Here is a 13,455-nt window from a genome sequence, read left to right as displayed (position 1 = left end):
GCTGTTTTCATTAGAGAGAAGAAGGTTGAGAGGTGACTTAATTGAAACATATAAAATAATCGGAGGGTTAGATAGGGTGGATAGGGAGAGCCTTTTTCCTAGGATGGCGATGGCAGGCATGAGGGGGCATAGCTTTAAATTGAGGGGTGAAAGATATAGGACAGATGTCAGAGGTAGTTTCTTTACTCAGAGAGTAGTAAGGGAATGGAACGCTTCACCTGCAACGGTAGTAGATTCGCCAACTTTAGGTACATTTAAGTCGTCATTGGACAAGCATATGGACGTACATGGAATAGTGTAGGTTAGATGGGCTTGAGATCGGTATGACAGGTTGGCACAACATCGAGGGCCGAAGGGCCTGTACTGTGCTGAAATGTTCTATAGGTGTAATACTATAGACTTCAGAACTTCAATAACTGTTCTTGGATTGAAGGGATCAACAAAGATAAACTGTTAACATTCAGGAAGAAGCAGTAATTAAGGGACAAGGATAACTATGTCCAGGAATTGAAAGCAATTAGCCATGTCTGGGAATAGAAGGAGTCAAAGTGACATGAAAATGTTCTAACAGCTGCCTGATATCTGGCTGCCTTATGCCACAAGGACAAGTAATTACCTCGTGGGATAATTTAAGGAGTTAATCACAGGAAAGCTGTGTCTTCAAACAGACTGTCAATGCCAAATGTAAGAAGGAACAGAGACGTTACTCCTGATAAGAAGGCAAGTGTTCCAGGGAAGTAATCAACATTTGAATGAAAGAAATATAAAGAATTAAGAATAATACCACATCATGGACTTGAAGGACGAAAATTGTTCTGGTGTATGACTCTATGATTCCACCTTAAACTTTGTCAGGGACTGAGCCTCCATTGCCCGCTGGGTACAGAATTCCAAATGTTCACAACTGTCTGAGTCTAAGACCCAAGAGGCATCCCCCTCACTCCTAGCTGGTGCCCCTAATTCTAGACTCCCTACCTCAGGGAGACATCTTACTTGCATCTCCTCTGTCTATCCTTTGACATATTTTACAGACTTCGATGAGAACACCTTCAATTCTTCAAAACTCTGGAGATTTCAGACTCCAGTTTGCCAGTTCCTCTTCATAGGACAGTCCCACCACCCTGGAGCAAGCCTGGTGAACCTTCATAGTATAATATCTTGCTTGAGACAAAGAGACCAAATCATACACAGCTGTGGTGTAACCCAGCTCTTTCAAATTAAAGCATGATTTTACTACCTCTGCACTCAAATCCTGATCTATTTTTGTCTAGTTATTCCTTTATGTATCTCTTCATGGGTTCAGAGTATCACTGACAAGGTCAGCATTTGTTATTCATCACATATCACCACTGAACTGAGTTGAGCTTGCCGGGCTATTTCAGAGAAATGTTAAGAGTCAGCTACATCACTTTTGGTCTGGAGCATATGTAGACCAGACAAAACAGTAACAGTTGACTTCCTTCCTAAAGGACATTAGTGAACCAGATGAGCTTCTACAACAATTGATAATGGTCGATGTGCTCACCATTACTTGACAGTAGCTTTCAATTCCAAATTGATTTAATTGAAATGAAATTGAACCAGTTGCCTTGGTGGAATTTAAATTTCTCCCTGTTTGAGACTGTGCCAACTGAAGAGGCCAGAACATGATGAGCAGTCTCCAATGTGGACCACAGGAGACTTTGTTATTTCTGTGTGACACTCAAACAGCCAACTGAAAGTATGGAGTGGCAATGGAAGCTAGCTTAATTCAAAAAACACCTTTAAAATGTGTTCATTCCTTGAATTCTGGCATTTCCAGCAAAGCCAGCATTTATTGCCCTCTCCTAGTTGCCCTTGGGAAGGAGTTTGTGTTTTTTCTAGAACCACTGCACTCATGGTATCATCAGGATTCTTTGCAATCTTGATACAACAAAGTAGGTCATTTATTAAAAAAGTCAAGAGTCAGTCATATCAGTTTGGGACGAGACTTGCCTATTAACCAAATCAGACAAGGGAAACACATTTCTATCCCTGATGGAGAGCAGCAAGTGAGTCGGATTCTTACACAGTTAACAGCTTTGTGAGCATCTTTACTGGTAACAGTTTTCTTAAAACTGAACTCACATTCTCAAACTGCTCAAGGTTGTGGATTTGAAATGATATTTTCTGGATTGCTTCAGCAGTATCGTCATATCACTGCGCACAACACTGTTAACAAGCAAGGTTTGCTGCTGCCACACAAAAAATGGTCACATCACATGCAGGTCATCCAAATTCCAACAACAGAATGAATAATGTCCTTGGTGAGTTGCAAGTTCATGATTAATACTGAATTTCCAACAGAAGTTGCAAGAAGTGCTCAACAATAACTTGCACTGAAATGGTACCTTCAATACAATAAAACAGTTGGAGATGCTTCGCAAAAATGCCATGACACAAGATTTGATATCAAGTTACGTGAAGTATTAGATAAGTGAACGAAAGCTTGTTCAAAGAGGGGCGTCCTAAAAGGTCAAGTGAGGGTTAAAGAGAGTGAGTGGGTCACAGAGAGAATTCCAAATATTAGGCTTCAGCAGGTGAAGTCATGTTAATGGTACAGTGATAAAAATTGGGAACCAACATGGGATCAAAATCGGAAGAGCAGTTTTACCTGGCAGATTGTAACTGGAGGAGGTTACAAAAATAGGGAGGAGCGAGGCCACCTAGAAACCAGCGTTTCTTGGTGTGGAGTGATGCAGTTTTGGAACACAAGGTGAAAGAAATGAATTCCTAAACCACTTACACAATGTCGTGAGGGGGCCCATCCTGTTTGTATTCCCATTGCAAAAGCTTTCCAACTTCAGCTGCATATAGCTGGAGTTGCTCCTCAGCTTTGTATAAACCAATGTTTGATGTTGCCATTACTTCCAGAGACTGTAAAAATCAAAAATTTCAATCAAAACATATGATATGATGAAATATCAACAATAGTTTGTTATGATCTGATCATGGACAATTAACAACTAAATGAAATCCAAACATCTTGCTTTAACAAACAGAACTGAACCACAAGACTTTACTTTATTAAATAACAGCAAAATTTAATGTTTAAAATTTATTTAAACAAAACAATAGCTATTAACTGAGCAATATGCTTTACAATGATACATATTTGTACACATCGTTTTATTTCTTATTTGTCCCAAGAGCTCTCTTAAAATTTATGGTGTCAAACTTACATCTATCAGCACCACCCAAAAGTATGCTACAATCCTCTGGAACTTGACTTTAATTTTTCCTAGTGTTCCAACTATTCTTAGAGGTAAGACTTTTATTTACCACTTCCTTAACATGGATGCCTCAGTCCCTTGCTATGGTGGCTTTCTCATTACCTCAGCTATTTCTGCTGATTGTTTTATTTTGCCACAAGAGTCAGTGAGGAATTCTGTCAATTCTTCCAGTAGCTTCAAAACACAATCATCCAGCTTCTCTTCCTTCACAAAATTCAAACAGCATCACCCACATTCCACATGGTGAATGATGAAGTTATCGTTTTCACAGTTGAAACTGCAAACCTAACTGTTGTTGACTTTGATGATATCCCTGAAAGTTGCCACCCAGGTTGATAGTGCTGTTAAGAAAGCTTACGGTGTGTTAGGTTTTATTGGTGGAGGGATTGAGTTCCAGAGCCGTGATGTCATGCTGCAACTGTACAAAACGCTAGTGCAGCCTCACTTGGAATATTGTGTGCAGTTCTGGTCGCCCCATTACAGGAAGGATGTGGAAGCATTGGAAAAGGTGCAGAGGAGATTTACCAGGATGTTGCCTAGTCTGGACCGAAGGCCTTATGAAGAAAGGCTGAGGGACTTGGGTCTGTTCTCATTGGAGAGGAGGCGGCTAAGAGGGGATTTAATAGAGACATACAAGATGATCAGAGGATTAGATAGGATGGACAGTGAGAGTCTTTTTCTGAGGATGATGACGTCAGCTTGTATGAGGGGGCATAGCTACAAATTGAGGGGTGATAGATTTAAGACAGATGTCAGAGGCAGGTTCTTTACTCAAAGAGTGGTAAGGGCGTGGAATGCCCTGGTTGCCAATGTAATTAACTCAACCACATTAGGGGCATTTAAACAGTCCTTGGATAGGCATATGGATGATGATGGGATAGTGTAGGGGGAGGGGCTGAGATTAGTTCACAGGTCGGCGCAACATCGAGGGCCGAAGGGCCTGTTCTGCGCTGTATCGTTCTATGTTCTATGACCTCCCTTCAATGAGCTGCAAACTGCATATACCTGGTGCAAGCTGCAACTAAGTCTCGCAGCAAACACTGAGATACACGAAAACCAGAGAACAACCCTAAGTTCCTCCCATTTCCATGACAACGTGGTATGCACTGGGATGATCTTGAACAGACCTCATGGTTAGGTAGCTCTTACATAAGAACTCTTTTTCAATCTGATGGAAGCAATTAATTTATAAACTTTTGTGTTTACTGAATGTTTTTAGGCTAATTTAGCTCTAATTCACAGAAGGATCATGCATTGTTCAAGTTGCTCCATTTTTATGATTTTACATTGCTAGCTGTTACCCTTTTAAGATAACAGAGCCAAACCTTTAGAGGGCAATAGACTTTGAGCTTCTTTTAATTCTATGTACCCCATTTTCTACAGTTAAAACTTTTAATTTCTAAAACAAAAGGTTCTTTATCTCCAAACAGCAAAGCTCTCAAGCTGGACTCAACTATTTTATAAATGAGACTGATAGATTTTACTCAGGCAGTGGTATTAAGGTTAGATAACCAAGGTGATTGATCATGATCTAACTGAAGGCTCAAGGACTAAATGACCTTTTCCTTTTGCTATCATTTCAATGTCTTCTTTCAGTCTAAACATAGTAATATAGGAAGTAGGAGTAGGCTATTTGACCCTTCAAGCCTGCTCCTCCATACAATACGATCATGGCTGATTATCAAACTCCGTACCTATTACCACTGTCGCTCCATTCCCTTTGATCCTTTTAGCCCCGAGAACTATACCTCATTCTTGAAAACATTCAACATCTTGACATGGCAATAAAAAAATTAAGAATCTAAGTCAATTGCTTTCTTGACCGATGGATGGACAGACAACAGCCATTAAGGTTATCCCCTTTTGAGATGATTTGTAGCCCAGATTGTGGATGAGGTTGTAGACTTGCTCACCCAGCCAGTGTATTTAATTGCAGATATTTCATCACCCCTCTAGGTAACATCGTCAGTGCACCTCCAGTGAAGCGCTGATGTTTTGTCCCACTTGTTATTTATATGCCTCGGTTTGCTGGGGTGTTTGGTATCACTTCTGGTTTTGTTCCTCAGTGGTTTGTATATCGGGTCCTGTTCAATATGTTTGTTGTTGGAATTCCACTGGAATGCCATAACTCCAGGAATTCCCCGGCGTTTGGCTGGTGCTATTATGGATGTGTTGTCCCAGTCAAATTCATTTCTTTCTTTGTCTGTGTGTTTTGAGACCAGTGAGAATTGGTCGTGTCTCTTGGTGGCTAGCTGATGTTCTTATATCCTTATTGTCAATTTTCTTCTGGTTTGGCCTATGTAATGTTTCTCACAGACCTTGCATGGTATTTTGCATGTTACGTTAGTTTTATTGGTTGTGGGTATGGGATCCTTTACGTTTGTTAGTAGCTGTCGCAGGGTGGTTATTGGTTTTTGGACTACCCTGATATCTAGGGGTCTGAGCAGTCTTGTGGTCATCTCTGATATGTCCCTGATGTACAGTAGGGTGACTAGTGTGTCTGGCCGTGTTGTGTCTTCTTGTTGTGGTCTGTTGCTGCAGTAACGGCAGATTGTGCTTTTTGGATGTCCATTCCTTTTAAAAATGTTCCTGTTCTGCTTTGCGCAATTCCGGATTGGTGCAGTGTGTTGTGGCCCATTTGAATAATGTCCTGATGTAGCTCTGTTTATGGGTGTTGGGGTAGTTGCTGGTGTAATTGAGTATCTGGTCTGTATGGGTGGTCTGGAGTTCCCCGTTGTTCTTATTTTCCACCATTATGTCTAAGAAGGGTAGTCAGTTATTGTTCTCCTCTCCTTTCGTGAACTTTATTCCAGTGAGGATGTTGTTTATGTGTCAGTGGGTTTCTTCTAGTCTGGAGCGTTTGATAATCATGAAAGTGTTATCTGCATATTAGACCCAGTGTTTGAGTTGGATAGTGGGGAGTGCTGTCTGTTCTAAGCTGTGCATTACTACTTCTGCAATCAGTCCTGATGTGGGGGATGCCATTGGTGCTCTGTTGATTTGTTTGAATATACGGTCGTTGAAGGCGAAGTGGGTTGTGAGACACAGATCCAGCAGGTTCAGGGTTTTGTCCCTGTTGGTGTCGTGGGGTGCCCGCCTTTCTAATTTGTCCAGCAGTGTGGCAATTGTCTCTTCAGCTAGGTCGATGGTTATGGATGTAAATAGTGCTGTTATGTTGAACAATTTCATTATCTCATCCTCTTCAATTCTGGTGTCTGCGCGAAGCATAACAGGAGCATTTAATAGAGAAACAGGAACAGAGACATGCCAGGGAATTCCTGGAGGCCTGGCATTCCAACCTGAACTCCATCAAGAAACACATTGAATTGCACCCGATATACAAACCACTGAAAAACAGAACTGGAAGTGATGCCAACCACCCCAGCAAACACAGGCATATACATACCAAGCAAGGCAGAACACCAACGCTTCACTGGAAGCACTGACAATGTTACCTAGCAGGATGATGAAACATCTGCAATCAAACACACTGGCTCAGTGAGCAAGGCTACAACCTCAAGGTTATCCCAAGAATTTTCTTTCTTTGAAGTTTAGTTTAGAGTCTGAATCCCAAAATTACCCTCTGTTACCTGTCATTATTGGCAAAGCATTCAGATACTTAATAGGCCTTTGGTTCATATTGAATCCCTTAGAATTTGTTCTTTAGCACCAACAGTGATCTAATCCTTTCAATCACTCAATATAACGGATCTATTAAAGCTGAAGACTAAACACATCTGAATGTGATTATGCTGCATCAGCTTGCCAAACTTCCACATTTCAACACTCATTAGCTGTCAAAGCTTTTCATCTCGCAGGACAAACACAAGAATTCCCAAAATCAAAGGGAGCAACAATTTGCATTGCATGGGGAAAGAATGCCGGTTGGTTAGCAAGTTGATTCTGATTATTGGCATTGCAATGGGGAGTGCAGCAAAGAACCATTGCTTCCTCATACTTTTCTTTTTAGAAAGGCACAATGTCTGGACCTGTCTATTATGCCTGTAGAAAACAGATCCCGGCATATGGATATTTTCTGCCTTACTGGAAGCCTTGTTAAAAAGGCCTGAACTATTTGCTCACCATACAAAAGTAGGGTGTCAAAATGGGGTACATTAAAGCTATAATGCAATTTAGTGGTTATTGTAATCACATTATTACCTGCTGTCTATTACAAATCTTTCAAATGGGGCTAAGGCCATCAGTTTGAGATCTGAAATATCTTGACTATCTTAAAATATTCTGGAACGGTAAGCTAGTTCAAAAATCTGAGTAACAGGTAAAAACAGTTATTATATGCTACTATTATGAAGTAATACTATAACTGATATTTTCCATTAATAGGATTGCAATCAAGACAGGAACATGGTTTTCCATACAGATGCTTGTGCTGCTTTCTTCATGACACACAAATGAGTAATGCAGTTATGTGAATTTCAGTGCCGGTGTAATGCTAACATATCTGGGCCCCATATCCCAATGACTGTTGAGTTGTATTAAACATCACATTCCCTTGCAGTAGGCAGAGTACTGGACATGCTCAACTCACAAAATGTTTGTAAAACACAGAATGTAATGTTCCAATGATACATATAAATCCCTGTTTTGATATCTGTTACTGAACAATCCTGAGTGTGACAACAATTATGCAAAAACCAATTTAAGATGCTCCATTGGGCTCACAATCTGCCAATCAGTATTTCTTTCATATGTGATGTCATTTAGTGCTCCCCACCATTAAACTTTGGAATTCTTGTGTCTGTTCTGATGACTGCGAGACAAAAGGTTTTGACAGACTGTCTCTTTCTCACCAACCAAGAATTGTCATTACAAAGAAGTGAAGTATTAATATCAGACTTCCTTGTGACTTCCACAGGAAATGAAACTAGGAGTCATGTACAACAGGCAGCAGATCCAATATTGCCCACTGCAAATTTTCATCCAAATCTAAATCATCTCCCTTACATAGATGGCAACAGGCAATTGTAAACTGGATGCACCACTTTTCCAAACACTTCTTATAAAACTCATTACAGCTGTTAGGAGTCCTGGTAGGAGTATTTGTTTGTGTAAAATACAGGGAAATGTATTTACTAATGCCTTGATTTGGAAAGATAAATCAGTTCTCGTGCAATATTCTTTAAAATTCATTCACGCTACAAGCTAGGCATCCTGCAAAGTATTTTCCTGGCCTGACTTGGCTCTAGGGCAAAGCAAAGGCTAAACATGGATTTTAAACCCAGAGTTAAATTTATTCCAAAGGCCGAGAGTTCAATCCACATACTGAGAGGTGAGTGTATCTTCGAGGCTGTCACATCCAAGGTGTGCTATCACAGTTCTTATGTTTTCAATCAGACCTTCAAGTGTCTACCTGCTTGAGTGGACATAAAAGATCCTATACACACAATGTAAAGAACGTCATGAAATGCAGTGCAATATCCTGGCCAATATTTCACCCTCAAACTCTCAGAGGGTTGAGAATCTTTGGAACTCCTTGCCACACAGAGTTGTGTGGACGGAGTCCTTATGAAAATTTGAGGCTGAGATAGTTTCTTCATCAGTAGCGGAATCAAGGATTAGAGGGAAAAGACAGGAAAGCAGACATGAGGAAAATTACCCAAGGGGACATTACTCATAATCCCATTGAATGGCACAACAGACTCAACAGATTGAATCATCTACCCCGTTCCAATTTCTTGTGGTCTCATTGTGACATATCAAATTTCAGATAAAAGAAAATATCAGATTTGAAGAGATCTCAAGATTTTTGTTCCCCCTTACTAGTCCCTCTACACCCAAGGAAATGAGTCAGGGAGCTAGGTAGTATTATATGGAACAGGAATGTGGCTGGTTTAGAAGATTAGATAGCAGTTACAAACAATCCTGAGTGTGACAACAATTACGCTAAAAACCAATTTAAGATGATTCATTGGGCTCATAATCTGGCCAGCCAATCAGCACACCCTTTTCATGTGATGTCAATTAATGCTCCCCACCAATAATTGAAACATTGCTGAATGTGCAGAATTCAGACACTCACAAACTAATAAAGGATTTCCCTTCATTACAATCAAATGTTCCAGTTAACACATTGAAACGCCAGGATCATTTTGATAAGAACATGTTTAGTGTAGAAAATATATAGGTTATTTCTACAGATATATTAGATCAATTTCTTTTCCTTCAATTCTCTATTTAAGACTGCAATAAAAAAGCAATAATACAAACAACATAAAACAGCTTAATAAAAGTACTGCAGATGCTGGAAATTTGAAACGAGCAGCAAGTGCTGGAGAAACTCAGCAGATCTGTCAGTATCTGTATAGAGAGAGAGGAAAGCAGAGCAAATAGTTGAGTCCAATGACCCTTCAGATTATGATCCTTCTGACAAAGGGTCACTGGATTTGAAACTTTAACTCTGCTTCTGTCTGCACAGGGGGCTCTCTGAGCTAGACTTGCGGCAGAGGGATGAGGATACTCTTCAACAGGGCCTTAGAAATTTCAAATTATCTTCAGCAACAGGCAATCGAAATGATACAAAGTGATTTAAACGAGACAGAAATTGACAGATTTTTGAGGAAAATGTAAGGAAGATGGGGAAAAGCAGGGATATGAAGTAAACCATGCATACGCTCATGGGATGGTCTGGCCCTGTTCCTATGTAACAGCGATAACATTTACAAAGCTGCAGAAGGCCAAGGGACCGGTAACGGGTTGTGAAAAGATACACATCTCCCAGTTGTTCCAACTAGGAGAGCGGTCCAGCCTCGGGTTAATGTCTCATCTGAGAGACTAACAGTGATGGTGTCAGCCTTAATTCTGTACTCAGTCTCTGAAGGAAAGACTTAAATCCCTAACCTGCGACTCAGAGTCCACTGTAACGGAGGTGACAGTAAAACAATATTCACCATCAAGTAACTAATCGGTAAGAAGATTTTTGAAAGCTGAGTCATACTGCAACCCCTGCCGAACCCACGGTGCGTGCCCCGTAAAGCTTCGGCCGGTGTGTGTAATATAACATTATTCTGTAATGCGTTCAGAGCCCCAGGAAAACTCACCGTCAGCGCTCACAGCAGCAATCTCTTGACTCTCGCAGTGGAGACCGTGAACGCAAATTGTCTCTTCCTTCAGTCGGAAAGAGAGTTTCGTTTCTCGGCCTCCGCTCCTTTTACTTTCGCTTTCCTGCAGCGTTACTGAGAGAGGCCTTTAAGGATCAGAGCTGGAACCACTGCGTGGCTCACATTGCAAACACGGAGCGGAATGAAGGGGGATGGATGCAAGGGAGGGTGTAGATTTAGAGTGGGTGTTTAATGAAAGGAGCGTGTTTTAATACAGTATGAGTTTTTGGGGAAGAGGCATTGGAATTCATCTGGCTGAACTTGTTTGAAGGAAGTGTCAGACACAATGCCAAACTTATAGGGAGTGGCTTTTCCCAGCGGACTACCAGTCAGGGTGTCAAAAATCATCACCTCCACCACTTCTTTTCTGTGGGGAAAAGCTGCTTCCTGGATAGTGTTCACTGGCAAGGAACTTGATCTGCTATCCCATGAAGTGCACACCCTCCTTTATTGGAGGCCATGCAGTTTTTATTTCAAGGTCGTTGTGGCATCCTCTACATTGGGGAAACCAAGCGGAGGCTTGGGGACCGCTTTGCAGAACACCTCTGCTCGGTTCGCAATAAACAACTGCACCTCCCAGTCGCAAAGTATTTCAACTCCCCCTCCCATTCCTCAGACGACATGTCCATCCTGGGCCTCCTGCAGTGCCATAATCATGCTACACGAAGTTGCAGGAAAAGCAACTCATATTCTGCTTGGGAACCCTGCAGCCCAATGGTATTAATGTTGACTTCACAAGCTTCAGAATCTCCCCTCCACCGACCGCAACCCTAACCTGTCCGTCCTGCCACCTCAAACCCCATCCCCATCTCCTACCCACTAATCTAACCCCGCCCCCTTCACCTGTCCGTTCTCCCTGGACTGACCTATCCCCTTCCTAACTCCCCACCTACACTCATTTTTACTGGCTCCATCCCTGCCTCTTTGACTTGTCTGTCTCCTCTCCACCTATATTCTCCTTTATCCATCTTGTATCTGCCTCCCTGTCTCTCCCTATTTATTTCAGAATCCCCTTCCCCTCACACATTTCTGAAGAAGGGTCAAGGCCCAAACTGTCAGCTTTCCTGCTCCTCTGATGATGCTTGGCCTGCTGTGTTAGAACATAGAACATAGAACGTTACAGCACAGTACAGGCCCTTCAGCCCTCGATGTTGTGCCAACCTGTCATACCGATCTGAAGCCCATCCAACCCACACTATTCCATGTACGTCCATATGCTTGTCCAATCATGACTTAAATGTTCTTAAAGTTGGCGAATCTACTACCGTTGCAGAAAAAGCGTTCCATTCCCTTACTACTCTCTGAGTGAAAAAACTACCTCTGACATCTGTCCTATATCTTTCACCCCTCAATTTAAAGCTATGCCCCCTTGTGCTCGCCGTCACCATCCTAGGAAAAAGGCTCTCCCTATCCACCCTATCTAACCCTCTGATTATTTTATATGTCTCAATTAAGTCACCTCTCAACCTTCTTCTCTCTAATGAAAACAGCCTCAAGTCCCTCAGCCTTTCCTCGTAAGACCTTCTCTCCATACCAGGCAACATCCTCGTAAATCTCCTCTGCACCCTTTCCAAAGCTTCCACATCGTTCTTATAATGCGGTGACCAGAACTGTATGCAATACTCCATGTGCGGCCGCACCAGAGTTTTGTACAGCTGCAGCATAACCTCTTGGTTCCGGAACTCGATCCCTCTATTAATAAAAACTAAAACACTGTATGCCTTCTTAACAACCCTGTCAACTTTCAAGGATCTGTGTACATGGACACCGAGATCTCTCTGCTCATCTACACTACTAAGAATCTTACCATTAGCCCAGTACTTTGCATTCCGGTTACTCCTACCAAAGTGCATCACCTCACACTTGTCTGCATTAAACTCCATTTGCCACCTCTCAGCCCAGCTCTGCAGCTTATCTATGTCTCTCTGCAACCTACAGCATCCTTCGTCGCTATCCACAACTCCACCGATCTTAGTGTTGTCTGCAAATTTACTAACCCATCCTTCTACGCCCTCATCCAGGTCATTTATAAAAATGACAAACAGCAGTGGGCCCAACACTGACCCTTGCGGTACACCACTAGTAACTGTTCATCCAGCTCTACACCTTGTTATCTCATATTTCAAGGTCTCTTTGGTTCCATGTGTGCCCCTTTCCAAAGGATGGAATCCCAACTACATGCCACTAATTTTCTCTTCAGCTGACACCTCCTGTCAGGAAGAGTATTGATGAAGGTGTTGGTCCACTTTATGACAACGGGTAAGTTAGATGTGAAGGATTAGCGACACAAGAAGCATCATCACTGACCCATTGCAAATTGATACCCACCAGCTGACAAAGATCTTTGAAATGCCACCTTGAGAAACAAAGGGAGACAGTCGACATAGACTAATGAATGGACTCTCTAACTTAAAACAATGCTGGTCTTGTTTTATGTTGAACTTGCTTATCACACAGCCTTTGCAGTGTAACCTGTATACCTTCCTCTGTCAAAGTTTCTTTTTCACCCTATAATCTGTATGCCCTTGCTTACTATGATCAGCCTGTACTGCTCACAAACAAAGCTTTTCACTGTACTTAGGTACATGTGACAATACATCAAATCAAAACAGTGTGGTCATGTGTAGATCATTGGGTATTGGGTAGTAGCAAATATAATATTATTATCATAGTAATTTACTGTTACATGTATTTATGAAAAATACTGCCAAAACATGCCTAAGTCATCATAATTAATCTGGCACCATTTTAATTACATAAATTATAAAAAAGAAATAATACATACTAAGTCAAGACAAATTTCATGTTTTTGTTCCAACAATGGCTTCTTGAATTCACAAGTGACTACCTGATGTGCCTTACTCTGCAGGTGTCAAAACTGTCCATGAGGCTGCAACACCAAGGAGGAAGCACACTGAAGTAACCCCCTGCTGACCCAACACCATCTCTGCCAAAGGTACCTGATCATCACTGATACTCCAGCTGCCGCCATAGCCAGGAGACTGTCCCAACTTTCACAGACTGCTGTCCATTCTCAGCTTCCAAGGACCGACACACCATCCAAATGAACTCCCCAGGATCAAAGG

General features: G+C 41.7%; 1 protein-coding gene across 1 annotated transcript in view; it reads right to left on the bottom strand.

The window, feature by feature from the left end:
- The window catches only part of eif2ak2 (eukaryotic translation initiation factor 2-alpha kinase 2), a 62,262-nt gene extending 51,699 nt beyond the window's left edge, over positions 1 to 10,563 (bottom strand). The window contains exons 1-2 of the mRNA XM_059645752.1: positions 10,310 to 10,563; positions 2,765 to 2,895 (exon numbers count right to left, since the gene is read on the bottom strand). Of these exons, the coding sequence (XP_059501735.1) occupies positions 2,765 to 2,883 (119 nt within the window). The 5' untranslated portion in view covers positions 2,884 to 2,895; positions 10,310 to 10,563. The remainder of the gene's footprint in view (positions 1 to 2,764; positions 2,896 to 10,309) is intronic.
- Between the last annotated feature and the right edge of the window lie 2,892 nt (positions 10,564 to 13,455).

The sequence above is a fragment of the Stegostoma tigrinum genome, chromosome 4, assembly GCF_030684315.1.
Source record: "Stegostoma tigrinum isolate sSteTig4 chromosome 4, sSteTig4.hap1, whole genome shotgun sequence".
NCBI lineage: Eukaryota > Metazoa > Chordata > Chondrichthyes > Orectolobiformes > Stegostomatidae > Stegostoma > Stegostoma tigrinum.
This window is presented reverse-complemented; position numbering and strand designations above follow the sequence as displayed.